Source organism: Saimiri boliviensis, chromosome 11 (genome assembly GCF_048565385.1).
Source record: "Saimiri boliviensis isolate mSaiBol1 chromosome 11, mSaiBol1.pri, whole genome shotgun sequence".
Taxonomy (NCBI): Eukaryota; Metazoa; Chordata; class Mammalia; order Primates; family Cebidae; genus Saimiri; species Saimiri boliviensis.
This window is the reverse complement of record NC_133459.1, coordinates 32,872,749-32,887,893: the sequence shown is the minus strand read 5'-3', so window position 1 is coordinate 32,887,893 and position 15,145 is coordinate 32,872,749. Positions and strand designations below refer to the sequence as shown.

At 45.5% G+C, this 15,145-nt stretch overlaps 1 protein-coding gene across 2 annotated transcripts in view; it reads right to left on the bottom strand.

The window, feature by feature from the left end:
• Positions 1–15,145, bottom strand: part of C11H1orf94 (chromosome 11 C1orf94 homolog) — a 50,537-nt gene that overhangs the window by 31,512 nt on the left and 3,880 nt on the right. Inside the window, exon 1 of one of the 2 annotated variants that reach the window (XM_003937540.4) lies at positions 7,149–8,353. The exons of the other annotated variant lie outside the window; for it this stretch is intronic. Within the exon in view, the coding sequence (XP_003937589.1) occupies positions 7,149–7,468 (320 nt within the window). The 5' untranslated portion in view covers positions 7,469–8,353. Of the gene's footprint in view, positions 1–7,148; positions 8,354–15,145 lie in introns of those variants that run through there. 2 annotated transcript variants of the gene reach the window in all.

Sequence of the window (15,145 nt, the reverse complement as noted above, 5' to 3'; positions counted from 1 at the left end):
TACTTACTTGCTTAAGGGTTGGGTTTCAGAGAAAAGGATTCCAACGTGTGGCCCACAGAGTCTCTGAAAACATTCCCAAATACTGAGTGATGTGAGGATGTGTTTCAGGCAAAAGGCTGCTCAGAAGCTTTCTTCAGATTTTCAAAGAGATGTTGATCCCTCCAAGAGGAGGAACCACTAGCTGAGATTAGACTCCAAAGATCTTCACAGCTGGCTTCTAGTCTAAGACATCAGCCTGAGTTTCCATTTCTGAGTCTTGTCTTTATCACTTCCATCACCAGGTTTCAAGCTTTTTAAAGAGTAATGCTAACAAAAGAGGCTATGTATTCCAAACAAGTTTTCCAGAGAAGTCGGGTTCATCCAATTGTTTAAATAACAGGAGCACAAAGGATTGCTTGTTGGGAGAGCCATTCAAGCAAGGAAGCCCAGTGGGTTCCCAAATATCACTCATTCACCAGCGTGGAGAACTGGCCAATCGAAGCCAACAGTGAAAGTTTACCAAAATAAGTGCAAAAAAACTTTCTTCCTTCTTGCAACAAATAGCCCTAGAAAGCTGCCAATCAATAAATCACTTCTGTTTTGTTTTGTTTTTTTCCAAATGCTTAATCAGATTTATATTTCAGGAGATTTATCTCCGTATCTGAGTCTGGCTTGGAATAATGCCTGCCAAAGCCTTTCCACTCTGCAGACCAGGTTTGTTATGATGGGTAAGTGGGAAAGTCTTGGGTGCTGACAGAGGGTCTGGAAGCATCCAGGGAAGCCACCCACACCCAGCAAGCTCCAGCCACCTTCCCCCGGTCACTAACACATGCTATGCTTCCTATGGAACTTCTCGTCTTTCCCTGCACCTGCTGGGCTCTTTCTGTAGGCTGTTCTTTCTCTCTTCTCTAGACCTAGCTAAGGGACACAATTATGGAAACCTTTGCAGTTAGTAATTATGACATCCCTGCTCCCTGATAACTGTACCCACATCTTTCATCACACAGTGCATGGGTCTCATCTGTTGCTGCTTCAGCTTGCTTCCCTCAGCCTTGTTCAGGAAGCCTTCCCTAAGTACTAAGCCCAGTCCAGTGATCAAGTACAAAGTCCAGTCGTGTGTCCTCTTAGTGTGCTTCCATGGCACTGGCACTTCAGCCTCAGAACACTTATTATAGTGTATTGTGATCTGCCTTTTGCAAGATGTTGAAGGTTCATAAAGGAGGTCAGAGACTGTCCCCAGCTTTTCCACCATTGCATTTTTTTCAGACATTTCAATAATAGGTACACACTATTTTTTTTCTTGAGACAGAGTTTCACTCTTGTTACCTAGGCTAGGGTGCAATGGCACAATCTTGGCTCACTGCAACCTCCTCCTCCTGGGTTCAATCGATTCTCCTATCTCAACCTCCAGAGTAGCTGGGATTACAGGCACCTGCATCCACACCCAGCTAATTTTTGTGTTTTTAGTAGAGATGGGGTTTCACCATGTTGGCCAGGCTGGTCTCGAACTCCTGACCTCATGTGATCCACCCGCCTCGGCCTCCCAAAGTACCAGGATTGCAGGTGTGAGCCACTGCAGTGATATTCAATATTTGTTGAATATCATTGTTATCAGATGTATCTGTGTTCATCCCACTCACTAGACTGGGAGCTCTTTGAGGTAAGGGCTTCTGTTCCACTTATCTCTGTATCCCTGGGACCAAGCATAGGGCCTGGGACTGAGAAGGCAGTTGTGTTTGTTGAATGAATTTATGAATGAAGAAATGAACAAATGTCATTCTGTAGTTAGGCAATGGAGTCAACAGCAAATCCAAAGCCCTCATTCTGGAGCTTTGAAATTTTAGAGATTAGGGGAATGAATGAATAAGTAATCCTTGAATAAGTGGCTACTCACAATTCTCTAAGCCTAAACTTAAGACTAATTAAGAGATAACCAAACAAGATTTTAGAGTTAAATCAGCACTAGACAAAACTATTGATTTCTCCCTCAAAACCCATTGCTCCCTATTTCTTCCCCACCTTTGTAAATGGCACCACTGTCCAACCAGGGGCTCAGGCTTGGAATACATAGCCTTTTTTATTGTCATTATTATTTTAAAAGCTTGAAACTTGGTGGTGGGAGTGGTAAAGGCAAGACTCAGACATGGAACTCAGGCTGAGGTCTTAGACTAGAAGGCAGCTCTGGAGATCTCTGGAGTCTAATGCTATTTGTTAGTGTTTTCTCCTCTTGGAGAGGTCAACACCTCTTTGAAAATCTGAGGAAAGCTTCTGTACATCCTTTTGCCTGAAAGACATCCTCATGACTCTCAGCATTTGGGGAATGATTTCAGAGACCCCATGGGCCACAGGTTGGAATCCTTTGCTCTGAGACCCTACATTTCACCCGCCTTGAGTTTCTGAGTGTTGGGTCTCAACACCCCAGTCACATTGATACTGATACACTCCCCCATTCTTATTTGTCAAGTGAACTACGTAGTGCATGAAACAGAGCATGAGCCTCAAGGTTTCTGTTTGTGTGCCCAAAGCACCAGCAGGTCCATTGGCTCCTCTTAAAACACACATTGAATCCTCCACTTTTTCCATCTCTGCTGTAGTCATTCTGACCCAGCCACTGCCACCATTCAGCCTCCCCTGGACTCTGACAGTATCTTCCAAGAGGTCTCCCACTTCCTCTCCCACATACCTACACACCATCTCCATACAGAAGCTGGACAGAGATTCAAACATTAGTGAATCTGTTCATGTTACACCCCTTCCTAAAAACCTGCAAAAGTGTTCCCTAACATGTGGAATAAAGTCTGAACTCCCCCCTAGGCCCCCTGAGGCCTTGCCTGCCTGTCTCTGACATACCTATACCATGGCCATGTCCCATCCCTCCTTATTCTCCAGTCTCACGGTCCCTCTCAAAGCTCACTCCCACCTCACAGTCTTTGCATTTGCTCTTCCTTTTGTTTTTGTTTTGTGACAGGGTCTCACTCTGTCACTCAGGCTGGAGTACAGTGGTGGAATCCTGGCTTATTGCAGCCTCGACCTCCCTGGGCTCAAGTGTTCTTCCCGCCTCAGCCTCCCGAGTAGCTAGAACTGCAGGTGTGTGCCACCATGCCCAGCTAATTTTTGTATTTTTTGTAGAGATGAGGTCTAGCCACGTTGCCCAGGCTGGTCTCGAACTCCTGGGCTCAAGCGTTCTGCCCACCTCAGCCTCCCAAACTGCTGTCTTCCTATCACTTCACTCTGCTCTCTGGTTTTTCACTGTGGGTGATCATTCAGAGCATAAGACTCCCAAATATTTTACCTATTCAAAGATGCCTCAGATTCTAAGAGAGGACACCCAACATTGTTGCCTCAGGGCCAAGGTGATCTTTCATCAATACGCCTGTCACCAAAATTATCTTGTTTATTTTTATTTGTTTCTTATGGGTCTGCTCCAACTGGAAAACTATCGTTTTCACATTCTGAAGTTATTGCAGTTTTTGAGTTTACTAGCTTCTTTTCTCTCCTGTACTAGAATGTGAGCTCTAGGAAGGCAGGAATTAATGGGGTTCACATCTCCATCCCCCTAGTTTTTCACACAGTTCTAGCATATAGATGTTTAATAAATATTTGTTGAATAAATAATTGAATGAATGAATGAATGAATGCAAAATGTGTCCACAGAGTGAAAGTCGGCTTGGGGAGAAAAGTGAGTGTGATATTGGCTGTCATTAACAGGAACCAGGATGTAGACAGGGAGGATCAAATCTACAAGGATTGGATCACCCCTGGATTACTGTACTTCATTTTCAAAGTTACACTGCCAGAAGGACCATCAGTGTGGACAGAAAACTGACCAAGTTGGCACATGGGGAGAAACTCAGAAAACCAGAGGTGTTTAGCTTATAGAGACAGAAACATTTTGGGAGGAATGTTGTTGCTGTATTGCTGTCTTTCACTATCTAAAGGGAGATAAATTTGGCTTGGAGTACTGAGGGCAGAATCCAGATCAATGGGAATTAGTTTGATAGATACGTGTTTCAGTGATAGAAAGTGAATGGTCTTTTGAGGGGGGTTCATAGCAAGGGAGGGGGCAGCAAAGGGAAGTGGTAAGCTCCCCATCTGAGAAACTGTCCAAATAGTCCAAGTGCACTACTTGGCAGGGACAAGAAGCAGAAGATGGCTTCAAAAATCTCTGTCAAATTTGAAATGTCTGGGTTCCTATGACATATAGGTACCGAGTCAAGAAAAACAAATTCTGGCCAAAAAGAGTTCTAGAATGCACTTACCTATCTACCCCAATACAAGAAAATATCACCCAAATCGGTCTACAAATTAAGCAGTGGAAAGACTAACTGAGAGGTGTCTTGTGCACCTGAAGGCATTCTAGAAACAATAAGAACAGCTCCCTGGCTTTTCACTCTTTGTGTGACCATTCAGAACATGGGACTTACAAATACTTTGCCTATTCAAAGATGCCTCAGATTCTAAGAGAAGACAACCAACATTATTGCCTCAAGGCCAAGGTGATCTTGGGTTTCATTTCTGAAGCTCTACTACTTCCTAACTGTAGGATCTTGGGCAGAGAATTAACCCCTCCGAAGCTCAGTCACGTTCTCTGTACAAAGAATTTCACTTACAAATGGAGGGGGTGGGGGTAGCACTTGAAACCAGAATGTCGCAATATGATAATTATTGAAACTCAGTGATAAACATATAGGTATTCACCATACTATTCTATGTGTTTGAAAATTTGCATAATAAAAAGTAAAAAGAGGTGGGAAGTTTAAAAGACTACCTACCTCATGCAATAATTGTAGAGCTTAAAGAAGTGATCACACCCCAATTGCAAGTAATTTTTACATATCTGAATTATTGCCATAAATGTTTAAATATCACGTTTAATCATTCCAACAACCCTACGAAATGCATAGTATTAATCCCTACTTGACAGATGAGGAAACCAAAATTCAGATAAATTAAACAGCAACAAATTCTTCAAATGGCATGAGGCTGAAACGAATCTGAAACCAGAGTTATCTGACTCCACTAGCATATTGCCTTTATCTTAAGACTACCTTCCTCCTGGGAGCGCAGGACCACCAGGTTGCCTAAGGAGGGGTGAACCAGCCCAGGTCAGAAACAGAGCAGGTCAAAACTCCTGTGCCGATCAGTAGAGGGATCGCACCTGTGAATAGCCACTGCACTGCTGGGCAACACAGCGAGACCCCGTCTCTTAAAAATAAAAAAAGAAAAATAAAGAAAAAAAAAACCAAAAACCGAAACAACAACAACAAAAAGACTAGCTCCTTGTGTTCTAATTGGTTGACAATTAGGATATTGTTAATTTATCTAAGTCAGTGGTTTCCTATCTCTCTTCTCAATAGCAGAAACATTTTTTTCCAAATTCAGCCCTACTCAGAACTCCAGTAAGTAAAACTGATAAAAGCTAAACAGCACTGGCTGAAATGGATTTTGGGGCCCAGCAACCAGCCCACTTGACTCCACGGTGACCCCCGAAGCACCCTGAGGTATATGGAGCATAGCATGAAACCCCAGAATGAAGCAAACAACAACAGCAGCAAATCCCAACCTGAGGAAGTACATGTTAAGGGCAGCCTGATTTGTATAATGCATCTTTCATTTCCCTGTCTCCTATCACATCGGATCCTCATTATCAACTCTGAGGTGGACAAGGCAGCACATATCATCCTCAATTTGCAGATGAGGAAATCAAGGCCAAATGGAGTTAAGCAGCTGGCCAAAGGTGCACCAGTTCAATTTTCAGCCAAGCGCAGACTGGAAGTTGAGTCTGTCTCCATTAACTCAGTGTGACCTGGCAAAGAGGGTGCCATCTACTGGAAATTGCTACTGACCCTTGATCCACAAAGTGGACAATCAGCTACTTGGCCACTGAGAGCTGAGCACAGTCCCATGGGCCCTCCTGCCAAAGCCCTGTCCCAGAGCAGATGGCAATGGGCAGAGGAAAAGGGCTCAGTGCCACGGAAGGGCCTGACAGCAGGATTTGGGCTGTAGAATGGCCATTCTCATCTAAGTCATGTCGTGCTGAGTACAGGGCAGTGGGGGCAGGACTCGCCAAAGTGTCTTCCACCTTCATCTGCAGTAAGTAAAGGAGCCCACAGAGGGACAGAAGGTAGTGCAGAGCTGGGTGTCAGTTACACTTTGCTTTGCTTCTTAGCTCTTGCTCAGACATCCTGAAACCTGAGGCAGCTGATAAATGCCTGAATGGCTCCCCGACTCCAGAGCATCTCTGAACCGAGCTGTAGCATGTGTTGGAGCAGGCAACACTTAATTATCGGTTAGTCTTTAATTAGCTCTTAATTATTAACACTTAATCCATCTGTAAAATGGGGACACTAATACATGCCTCATAGAGACTCTGGGAGCATTAATTAAGTTTACAGTCCACTTTGAAGATGCAAAACGTGAAATAAGTGCTCAATGGTGGTATTAATAACCACAGCAGACTTACTTTCTTTTCCTAATGAGGTCCCCTTTTCCTCTCTACTCCTTCCTCTCCTTTCAAATATCCATCCTCAACAATATCTGCCCAACTTTGCCCTCATGGAGAAACACTTAGCTCTGTGTTTCCCAGACACAGGATTTCCCATCCAGGAAACAGGCTATTTACAGCCATCTTCTCGCACTTTAATTTTCTATTATGTCCTCTGAATATGTCAGTGCCTTCCCAGTAAATATTTTGATGTGTGCTCTTGCAGCAGCTTCTGTGGAAGCTGAATGGGACAGCTGCTCCCTGTATTAGGGAATTCCAGATGTGATTTAAAACCATCAGACTCATCCATGTCAATGCCTTGCCTTTAGGTGGGAGAGGGGAAAGATATTCTAGCTGCTTCTGAGGAAGCCATGAGCCACATAACCGTTAGCCTAGGGTGGTTTTTCATGGACCTCAGATTCACATGCCTTTAGGATGAGAAACGTCTGTTTAGTGGGCTGTTTAGAGGCAGCCTGGAATAGAGCCCTAACCTGGCTCTTCACCCAGGTAACTGCAGAACCTTGGTCAGCTCTTCTACAAAGCTTGAACAAAGGACCATGGAGAGGGCAACAGACAGCCTTTAGGGTTTCACCAGCCTCAACGCTGGGCCAGAACATTCCCTCAGAAAGTCAGACATCATCTCCTCCCTTCTCCCTTGCTGCCAACCGAGTAGGGGAGTACTCACTCTTCTTGGAAGCTGAGCTCATGGTCTCCTATAGGTCCAGCCATGGGGACAGAGAGCTGCTCCATGGAGCTCCAGGGCTCTGAGGCCTCAGGCAGGCCTTGAACTCTCTTCCAGATTTCATGGCAAGTCTTGTCTAGGCTGTCTTGGGGTGTGTCCTGGTGGATCCAGATGTATCTGGGGAATGGGCCCAGGGCGCAGGGACGCTTGGCCACCAGGGCCGAGGACGAAAGAAGCCCATTCCCACTGGCCATCCTTCTCCTCTCTTTCTGGAAGCCCCTCTGTCCACCCAGAGCTGGAAGACATCCACCAGCACCCCTCATTCACCAGACAGGGAGAAGAGGGTGGCGCTTGGCGGAAGTGGGTCAGTTCCGTCTGGCTGTGGCTCCAGCAAGGTGGTTAGGTTCAGAGGCCTTCGATTTGTGTGGGAGGGGTGGGTGGAGGACAGCTTTCTTTTGGGGAGGGGGGCTTATCTTGACTTGTTTTTACTCGCTCTTCCCTGACTTTTGCCCCCCTCCCCGTCTCCCTCAGAAGAAAATATTTAAAAGTCAACAAAAACCAGTAGCTTAGGAACCGTGGAATGCCCCGGAGATCAGGAACCAGACGCCCGGGCGGGCAGAATGACATCTGGGAACAGCTGGAGGGGGAGGCTGGCTCTCCCCGCAGTCCCTGGCACTGCCCCCTGGCGACGCCGCCGTGACACCTTGCGGCGCCCGGGCTCAGCCCATGCCTGCCCGCTGAGCGCCGCGGAGGGCCGGGTGCGGGCCTGGGACCGCGCTAGGCACTCTGGGGGCGGGGCCCCGCAGCGGACGCTGGCCTGGGCGTTCCCAGGGAACCCCGCGCCGAGCGGGCGCCAACGGCCGGGCCCCCCGCCCCCCGGCCCAGTTCCCGCTTTTCTCTCGACCTGCCCCTCCTGCCTCAGTTCTCCCGCTGCTGCTCGGCCGCCCCCGGAAAGAGGAGGTGAGGCGTGTGTGGATGGGCCCACAGCCCTCCGGCCCCGGCCCACGGCAGACCCCTGTCCCGGCGGCGCCGCGCTGCGGGGCGGGCACCCCGAAGGGCCCGGCGGCTGAAGAGCGCGCTGACTGGGCAGGGCAGGCTGGGCCCTGCGGCTCCCACCAAGTCGCTTGCCAGTGGTTCCCACACCTTCGCCGTCGGGCGGCGGAATTCCTTCTGTGGGTTTCAAACGCGAACGCAACGGCTCGGTGCGCGGGGCGCTCCGGGTTCGGAGCCCAAGACCCGCCGGTCGGGTGGGTGCGGGTGGGGCCCCGGGGACCCCAGGGCTCTTCCAGGGATCAGAAGTCAAAGCCAAACGCGTCGCCTCCCCACGTCGCCGCGCCACACAAACCTCAGCTCCGGCCTGGGGTCCCCCCCCCCGCGCCCCCCACCTCCCCAATCCTCGACCACCTGATTTTAATCCTAACTGCCATTTTACGGAGCGCTTGCCCTGTGCCAAAATGTGAGCGCTGGGCTCACATTCAATCCTATTAAAGCTCGTGAAATTAGTCGTACTTTTTTATTATAGTTCTACATGTGAGGAAAGCAAGTCTCCGTCCTCAAGGATTGTGTCCAAGTCCCACTAAGAAGTGGGACGCGGAGGCTCAGACCCCAGCACTCTAGGCCTGATCTAGCCCTTGACCACCGAACAGCTTCAGCAGGTGGGTGGGAGCAGGGGTCGGATGTCCGAGGTTCGGGGAGAAGGGCTAAGTCAGCTGTCTGCTGATCAACAGGCCCCTGCCCTCATGGAAGCAGCTTCATTCAACTGGGCACTGACACAGTACCTCCGCTGGGGGAGGCTCTCTGGCATCAGGGGGTTGTTTCTCCAGTAATTCCCCTGAAGAGGAAGAGCAAGAGGGTGGAGAAGGAAGAAAGAAGAATGGACATAAATTGAGGAAGATGGCAGTCTATAAATGCAGGGCTGGATTGAATCCTGACACTCACATTCCAGCTATGTGACCCTACCAACTTTGAACTTCTCCCGTCCTCATTCATCATTCCGCCAGTGCTGATACAGCCCCTGCTCTGTGCCTGATGAGTTGCTGGGCACTGAAGAAGCCTCAGGGTGGGCAAAACTGGCATGGTCCCTGCTCCCACTAGCCTGTCTACTAGTGAGGAGAGATCGATGCAAACTAGCCAAGCAAGTAAAGCCGCAATAATTACAGAGGCAATGGGGCTCTGATGGAAAATAACTATTAGGTTGGCGCAAAAGTAATTGCGGTTTTTGCCATCACTTGCAATGGCAAAAACAATTACTTTTGCGCCAACCTAATATTAAAGTGAGACATTGGGGAGAAGAGGGGAAGGCAACATTCCATGCTGGTCCAGGCTGAAGGATGAGAAGGATTCCTTTTCTGTAAAATGCTGTTAATAATTAAGAAGATCACGTTTCTAGCACACAGTAGGCACTCAAGAAATATGTGTTGGATGAATTGATGGTAATACTGTATGTAAAGCGCCTGGTATACAGTAAGTGCCCAATATACAACTTTGCTCTTTACAGAGGGGCTGAGTTCCTGGAAATGTTGACTCTAAATTTTGAAATCCAAGCTTCATTCCCCTTTGATTTTCATTACAAAATTGAAGACATGTTCCTTAGGGAAAAATTCCGAGGGCCTAGACTGAATAAAATTATAGTTAAGAATGTAGAAAACCTTTTAAAATAGTGTATTTAAAGGAAAAGTGATCATTTCTGATGAAATATTAATAGTTCTGAAAATGTCACTCAGTGTTTGTGCTGCTTGGCATTTGGTTGGCTAACACCTAAGCTTAGAGCAGAACGCCAACGACCCTGCACTGCTCTGGCCCCAGGATTCTGGAAAGTTAGCCAGCTCACTCACTCTTCCTGTTCCGTCTCTCCCTCAAAGGAGACCAGGCTATAGGGGCTAAATCAGAAAGGACTGCAAAAAAATCAAATACAGCAGGGATAGGGAACAAAGATAGAGCACGTTTTTAGAGTGCACAGATGAGATTTCTAGAAAATTCTGCAAAAATCTTAAGTGATGTACTTAGAAATAGTATAAAGCTATGTCCATATGGTAGTCACTAGCCACATGGGGTTGTTTTAATTTTAATTTTATTTTAATGTAAATTAAATGAAAAATTCAGCTCCTCATTTGCATGAGCCACGTATCATGTGCTCATGTGGCTACTGGCAGCCGTATTGGACAACACAGAGAGCATTTCCATTACCGTGAAATACATACACTCAAGAACCAGAGTCCGTGGGTTCAGATTCTGAGTTCATGTTTTCTGGCGATGTAGCCTTAGGCAAGTGACTCTGTGCCTTGGTGTATTAGTTTGGTGGGGCTGCCATAACGAAGTCCACAGACTGTGTGACTTAAACAACAGAATTTTATTTCCTTGCCATTCTAGAGGCTGGAAAGCCAAGATCAAAGTGTTGGCATGGTTAGTTTCATTCTGAAGTTTCTCTCCTTGGCTTGTACTTGGCTCTCTTCTCCCTATGTCCTCACATGGTCTTCCCTCTATATGTGTCCCCGTCCTAATCTCTTCTTTAAAGAACACGAGTCATATTAGATTAGGACACACTCTAATGGCTTTTTAAAAAAATCTTAATTACCTCTGTAAAGAACTGATCTCCAAATACAGTTATATTCTGAGGTATTTGGGTTTAGGATTGCAGCATACAATTAAGCCTATAACACTTGACTTCCTAATCTTTAAAATGGGATGATAATAAAGAATACTTGCTTCGTAGAATTACTATAGATGTTCTATTACTAAATAATTGCTTAACACATGGAAAGTCCTTTGAACAACAACTTGCAGATAGTGTTATACAATAGTTGGCTTGTTAATTACACTGAAATGCATGCCTTTGGAGTTTCTGAATAGCAGCTTTTGTGTTTTGTGTAGGGGGGAGTATTTTGTGGTACTGGGGAAGTTGTTCTGTGACGGAGAAATGGACTCAGAATCACTTACGCCTTTCCAGGCTTTGTTCATTTTTGAGCACCCATCATGGGTTAAAATTGTGCAGGACACAGGGATTAGAGATGATGAAAGAATGTCTACCTAGTGAAGGAGGCAGGAGCAAAGCATTCCATAAATGCCTGCTACATAGCAGTGTGGTATAAACTGATTCCATCCAACATAGAGTTATGTTCCTCCAACACATGTATCTATGCCTAGCACTGTTTGAGATGCTGAAGATAAGTAGTGAAGAAGACGAGCTTGGTTGTCTTTTTTAGAGTTTGAAATGAAGCATTTAATGGTCATGGACACCATTTCATCTGTGAATTATTTTTAGCTTGGAAAACTTCTTGAATTCCTCCTGACTACCTACATTACCCTGGGCAGGTTGGTTTAACCTCAATGTCTCAGTTTGTTCATCTGTGAAATACAGATAGAAGAATACTGACTTCATGGACTTGTTTTATAATAATTGAAATAATACATGTAAAGTACTTATAATAGTTTGGTTAATGCATGTATCCAATGAATGTTGGCTATCATTATTTAGAATTCTAGGATTCTTAACTTTCCTCTGTGGAACCAGGAAGGCCTAAGGAGGAGGCAATTCTCCTTATCTTCCACCCAGTCAAAGCCTCTCCTCGCCTGGCTTTCATCTCTGACACAAACATGGCTAGGCTGGAAGACTCAGAAAGGTGAAAATGACCTAAGCTCTTTTACAATCATCCTAGCCCCTGAGCCTGCTTACTCTTGCAGGTCCTTTTAGGTTCCTCATCTAACATATTTTAAACACACCCACCTCTCACCATAAAAATAACTTTTTGGCTATAGAAGAAAATTGAAAGGATTTTTGCCATTTTGCTTTTGAAAGTTCTTGGCCATGAGTAATTTATTTAATTTGTGATGGGCTGTGATTTCTCACCAATCTTAGTGCCCACTCGAGAAATCTTGCACAGAGAGAAAACTTCAACCTACAAATTGTTACCAAATGCAATGAAATTTTTATGACTACTAAATTCAACAGTTAATGAAGTTGACATAATGTTATACTCTGCATTTAATTAAATATTTACTGATTTCCATGTGGCAGTTTTCTTTGGATTGTGGGACTAATCGTCAAATGTTTAGGACTCAGACGTTTTTGTAGGTCCCTAAAACCCAGAGGGACACCTGTTTCCACGAGAATAATGCTCAATGGGTCAAACTGCCCAGAGGCGGGATCCATGCTAGGGATATCCCAGGCAAATATCTTGGGGGAATTAACCATAAGAGTGAAGGGAAGAGGAAGTTGCTGCCATTCATAGGAAGGGGCCTCCCCCTCATGTTGTCTCAGCAACAGGACAGGGCTGCAGAGCAGCCAGCCATTTCCAGGATTTTGAAAAGGTACCTTGAGTATTCTGAAAGTAAAGCTGTAACTCTGTAGCTTCTCTCTCCTGGCAACACCATCAGTGATCTCTGCCATTTCTTGAGGGTTTATCCCTTATTATTGCCTCATTCCTTGCCCACAGGAGAAGAGGCAGTTAAGAGCTTGGGTGATGGCAGCTGACACACTTGAATTTGAATTCCTGTTCTACTGCTTGATAAAGGCAGCTTTGTATATGCTTAACTTCTCTGACATTCTTCATCAGCAAAGTGGTAAAAACAATAGGTTTGGATAGAGAGAAGGATTAAATACAGAAATGCACGTGAAGTTCTCAACAGAGTGCCTGGCTTAGGATAAGCTCTCAATAAAAAGAAATGTATAATTATCATGATCACTAGCTATTATTATTGACAGCCCAGTAATGTAAAAATGGCAGCCTATGACATCTCCACCTAAAGTTAGGAAAAAGAAGTTCATAGATGACAGAAGAAAAGAATATGGTGGCAGCAGTGGTGGTCCAGTAAGGTAGCAACAAACTCAGAATTCTGCTGGCTTTCTTCCTGCTTTGGTTTTTCTGCCAGACCCCAGTAATGACCCAAGGATTCCTGGTGAGACCCTTTATGGAAAACCCTTCAGCTAGAAGCTCTGTATTCTGCCCTTCCTTCCATAACTTCCATGCCAGGACATTGGTCACTAAAATGCAGTCACTTAAGACTTCTATCTTACTGCTGAGATGATCTGAGGCAGCTTTCAGATTAAAAAGTACAAACTTTTTAAAAAGTTTCAGCTTTCAGATTAAAAAGTACAGCATCAAAGAATAAAGGAAGGACTGACTCCATCTAAAGAAAACAGAAACAGTTGCTACTTTCAGGTATCTGAATTGGTCAGACTGCATGGAGGTAATAAGGCAATAAAATTGGGTATCCTTATTTGTCAGCTAAAGCAAAAATGGAAACACGTCAGGTGGCAGAGTTTTTATTTTCTGACAGCAGAAAATACACATCTTCATCTGCAGAGACAAAATGTTTCCAGGAAATAACCCCAAGCATGAATTTATCATAAGTCCTTGTATAAAGGACACTGAGTGACATAGTGGGCAATATATGCAATTCTGTTTTCATAAAAGACAGAGATGCTGTTAAGTTCATCAGTTTCTCACATCAGGGTTCTCTGAAGACAGCGTAACATTAAATCATAACTCAGCGTAGGCATTTCTTTAAGGAACTCAAATAATGAAGTCTAGAAGAGATACCTTTGAGTCCATTCCACAAACATTACTGAGCACCTACTTAACCATCCATCCATCCATCTATCCATCTACCCACCTACCCACCCAGCAAAAATTCCCTACCAGGCACTCTGAGTGGCACTGACAAATATTGCTTGTAAAAACTGTCACCTGGACTGAATTTTGAAGGGCAAATAGGAGAAGGCGAGACACAGAAGGAGGAGGGGAGCTTTCTAGGCAGAGAGAACAAAACACAGAAGGACTCAGGGGAAGGGGGAGAGAAAGCATGGCTCATTGCAGGAGTGCAAGGGTGTCAGAATGACTGGAGCTTGGGGATTTGGGAGTAGGGAGATCTGAGGCTAGAGGGGCTAGCAGGGACCCATGATGGAGGCTCTTCTAGGGAGGGTCTAGCAAGGAGCTTGGATTTTACTCTGTAGGCTATGGGGGAAAGTCTGGCGAAGACAGTGGAGCTGTAAAATCGGGCGAGTATTTTGAAAAGATAGCTGGTGGCAGAGAGGAAGATGCATTGAATAGGGCAAGAGCAGAAATGGGCACCTGTTACTGAGTTGTTTGTAAGTAACCTGAAACACAGACATTGTGGACTCTGGTTATAATCTGGGAGATGTCTAGGAGGCAGAATCTGGAGGGCTCAGTGACGGCTTGGATGTGGGGACTGGGCAAGATGGGAATCCAGGATAAATAGGTTTCTGGTTCAGGATCTGGGTGGATGTAGAAACTGTTCCCTGAATTGGGGAGCTGAGCAGAGAGGCATGCTGTGGTGGAGAACTATAAGTGGGTGAGCCCAGGTCTAGGCAGGCTGTTGAGGAGCGGGTGGGGTGAGACTCCTTTGAGACATCTGAGGAGAGAGAATGCCAGACACAATACAGGCCGTGGGACTCAGGAGAAAAGAGGTTTCCATCCTAGGAGTTGCCCATCCACCAGCAGGGACAAATAAGAAAGCTGGCAGTTATAGAAAGACTGTTGAGTCGGAACAGAGTCTATTTCCACTCTGTGAAAATTTCTAACCTTTTTCCACTGTCTGTCCCTGTACTGGCCCACTCTGTGCTTTCTTTCTAGAAAGTGCTGCTTTTCATCTGCCCCTTCCTATAGGCTGAGCTAGGAGCCCTTCTTCTTTTTATCACATGCTCTGTCTCTTTTGGAGTAATCAATCATGCTTTGCTGTGTTAAACAGCAAAATCTCTTCTCAGTAAACTGTCAACCCCCAGAGGACATGGGCCATGGGAATGTCTTCTTCTTCTTTATATTTGTTTCATCAGCACCTAGCACAGACTCTGCCACGCAGCTCAGTGTGGCATGAACAAATGAATGAAAGAGTAAGTGAAGAGTAATCAAATGACTACACAGGATACTATGCAAAAAACAAGGAGGCCTGTATAAGAGTATTGCTAGCTGCTGTAGCAAACTTCAATATTTCAGTGGTTTAACACTGGTAAAGATCTTTTCTTTTATAATGTTACAGTGTGG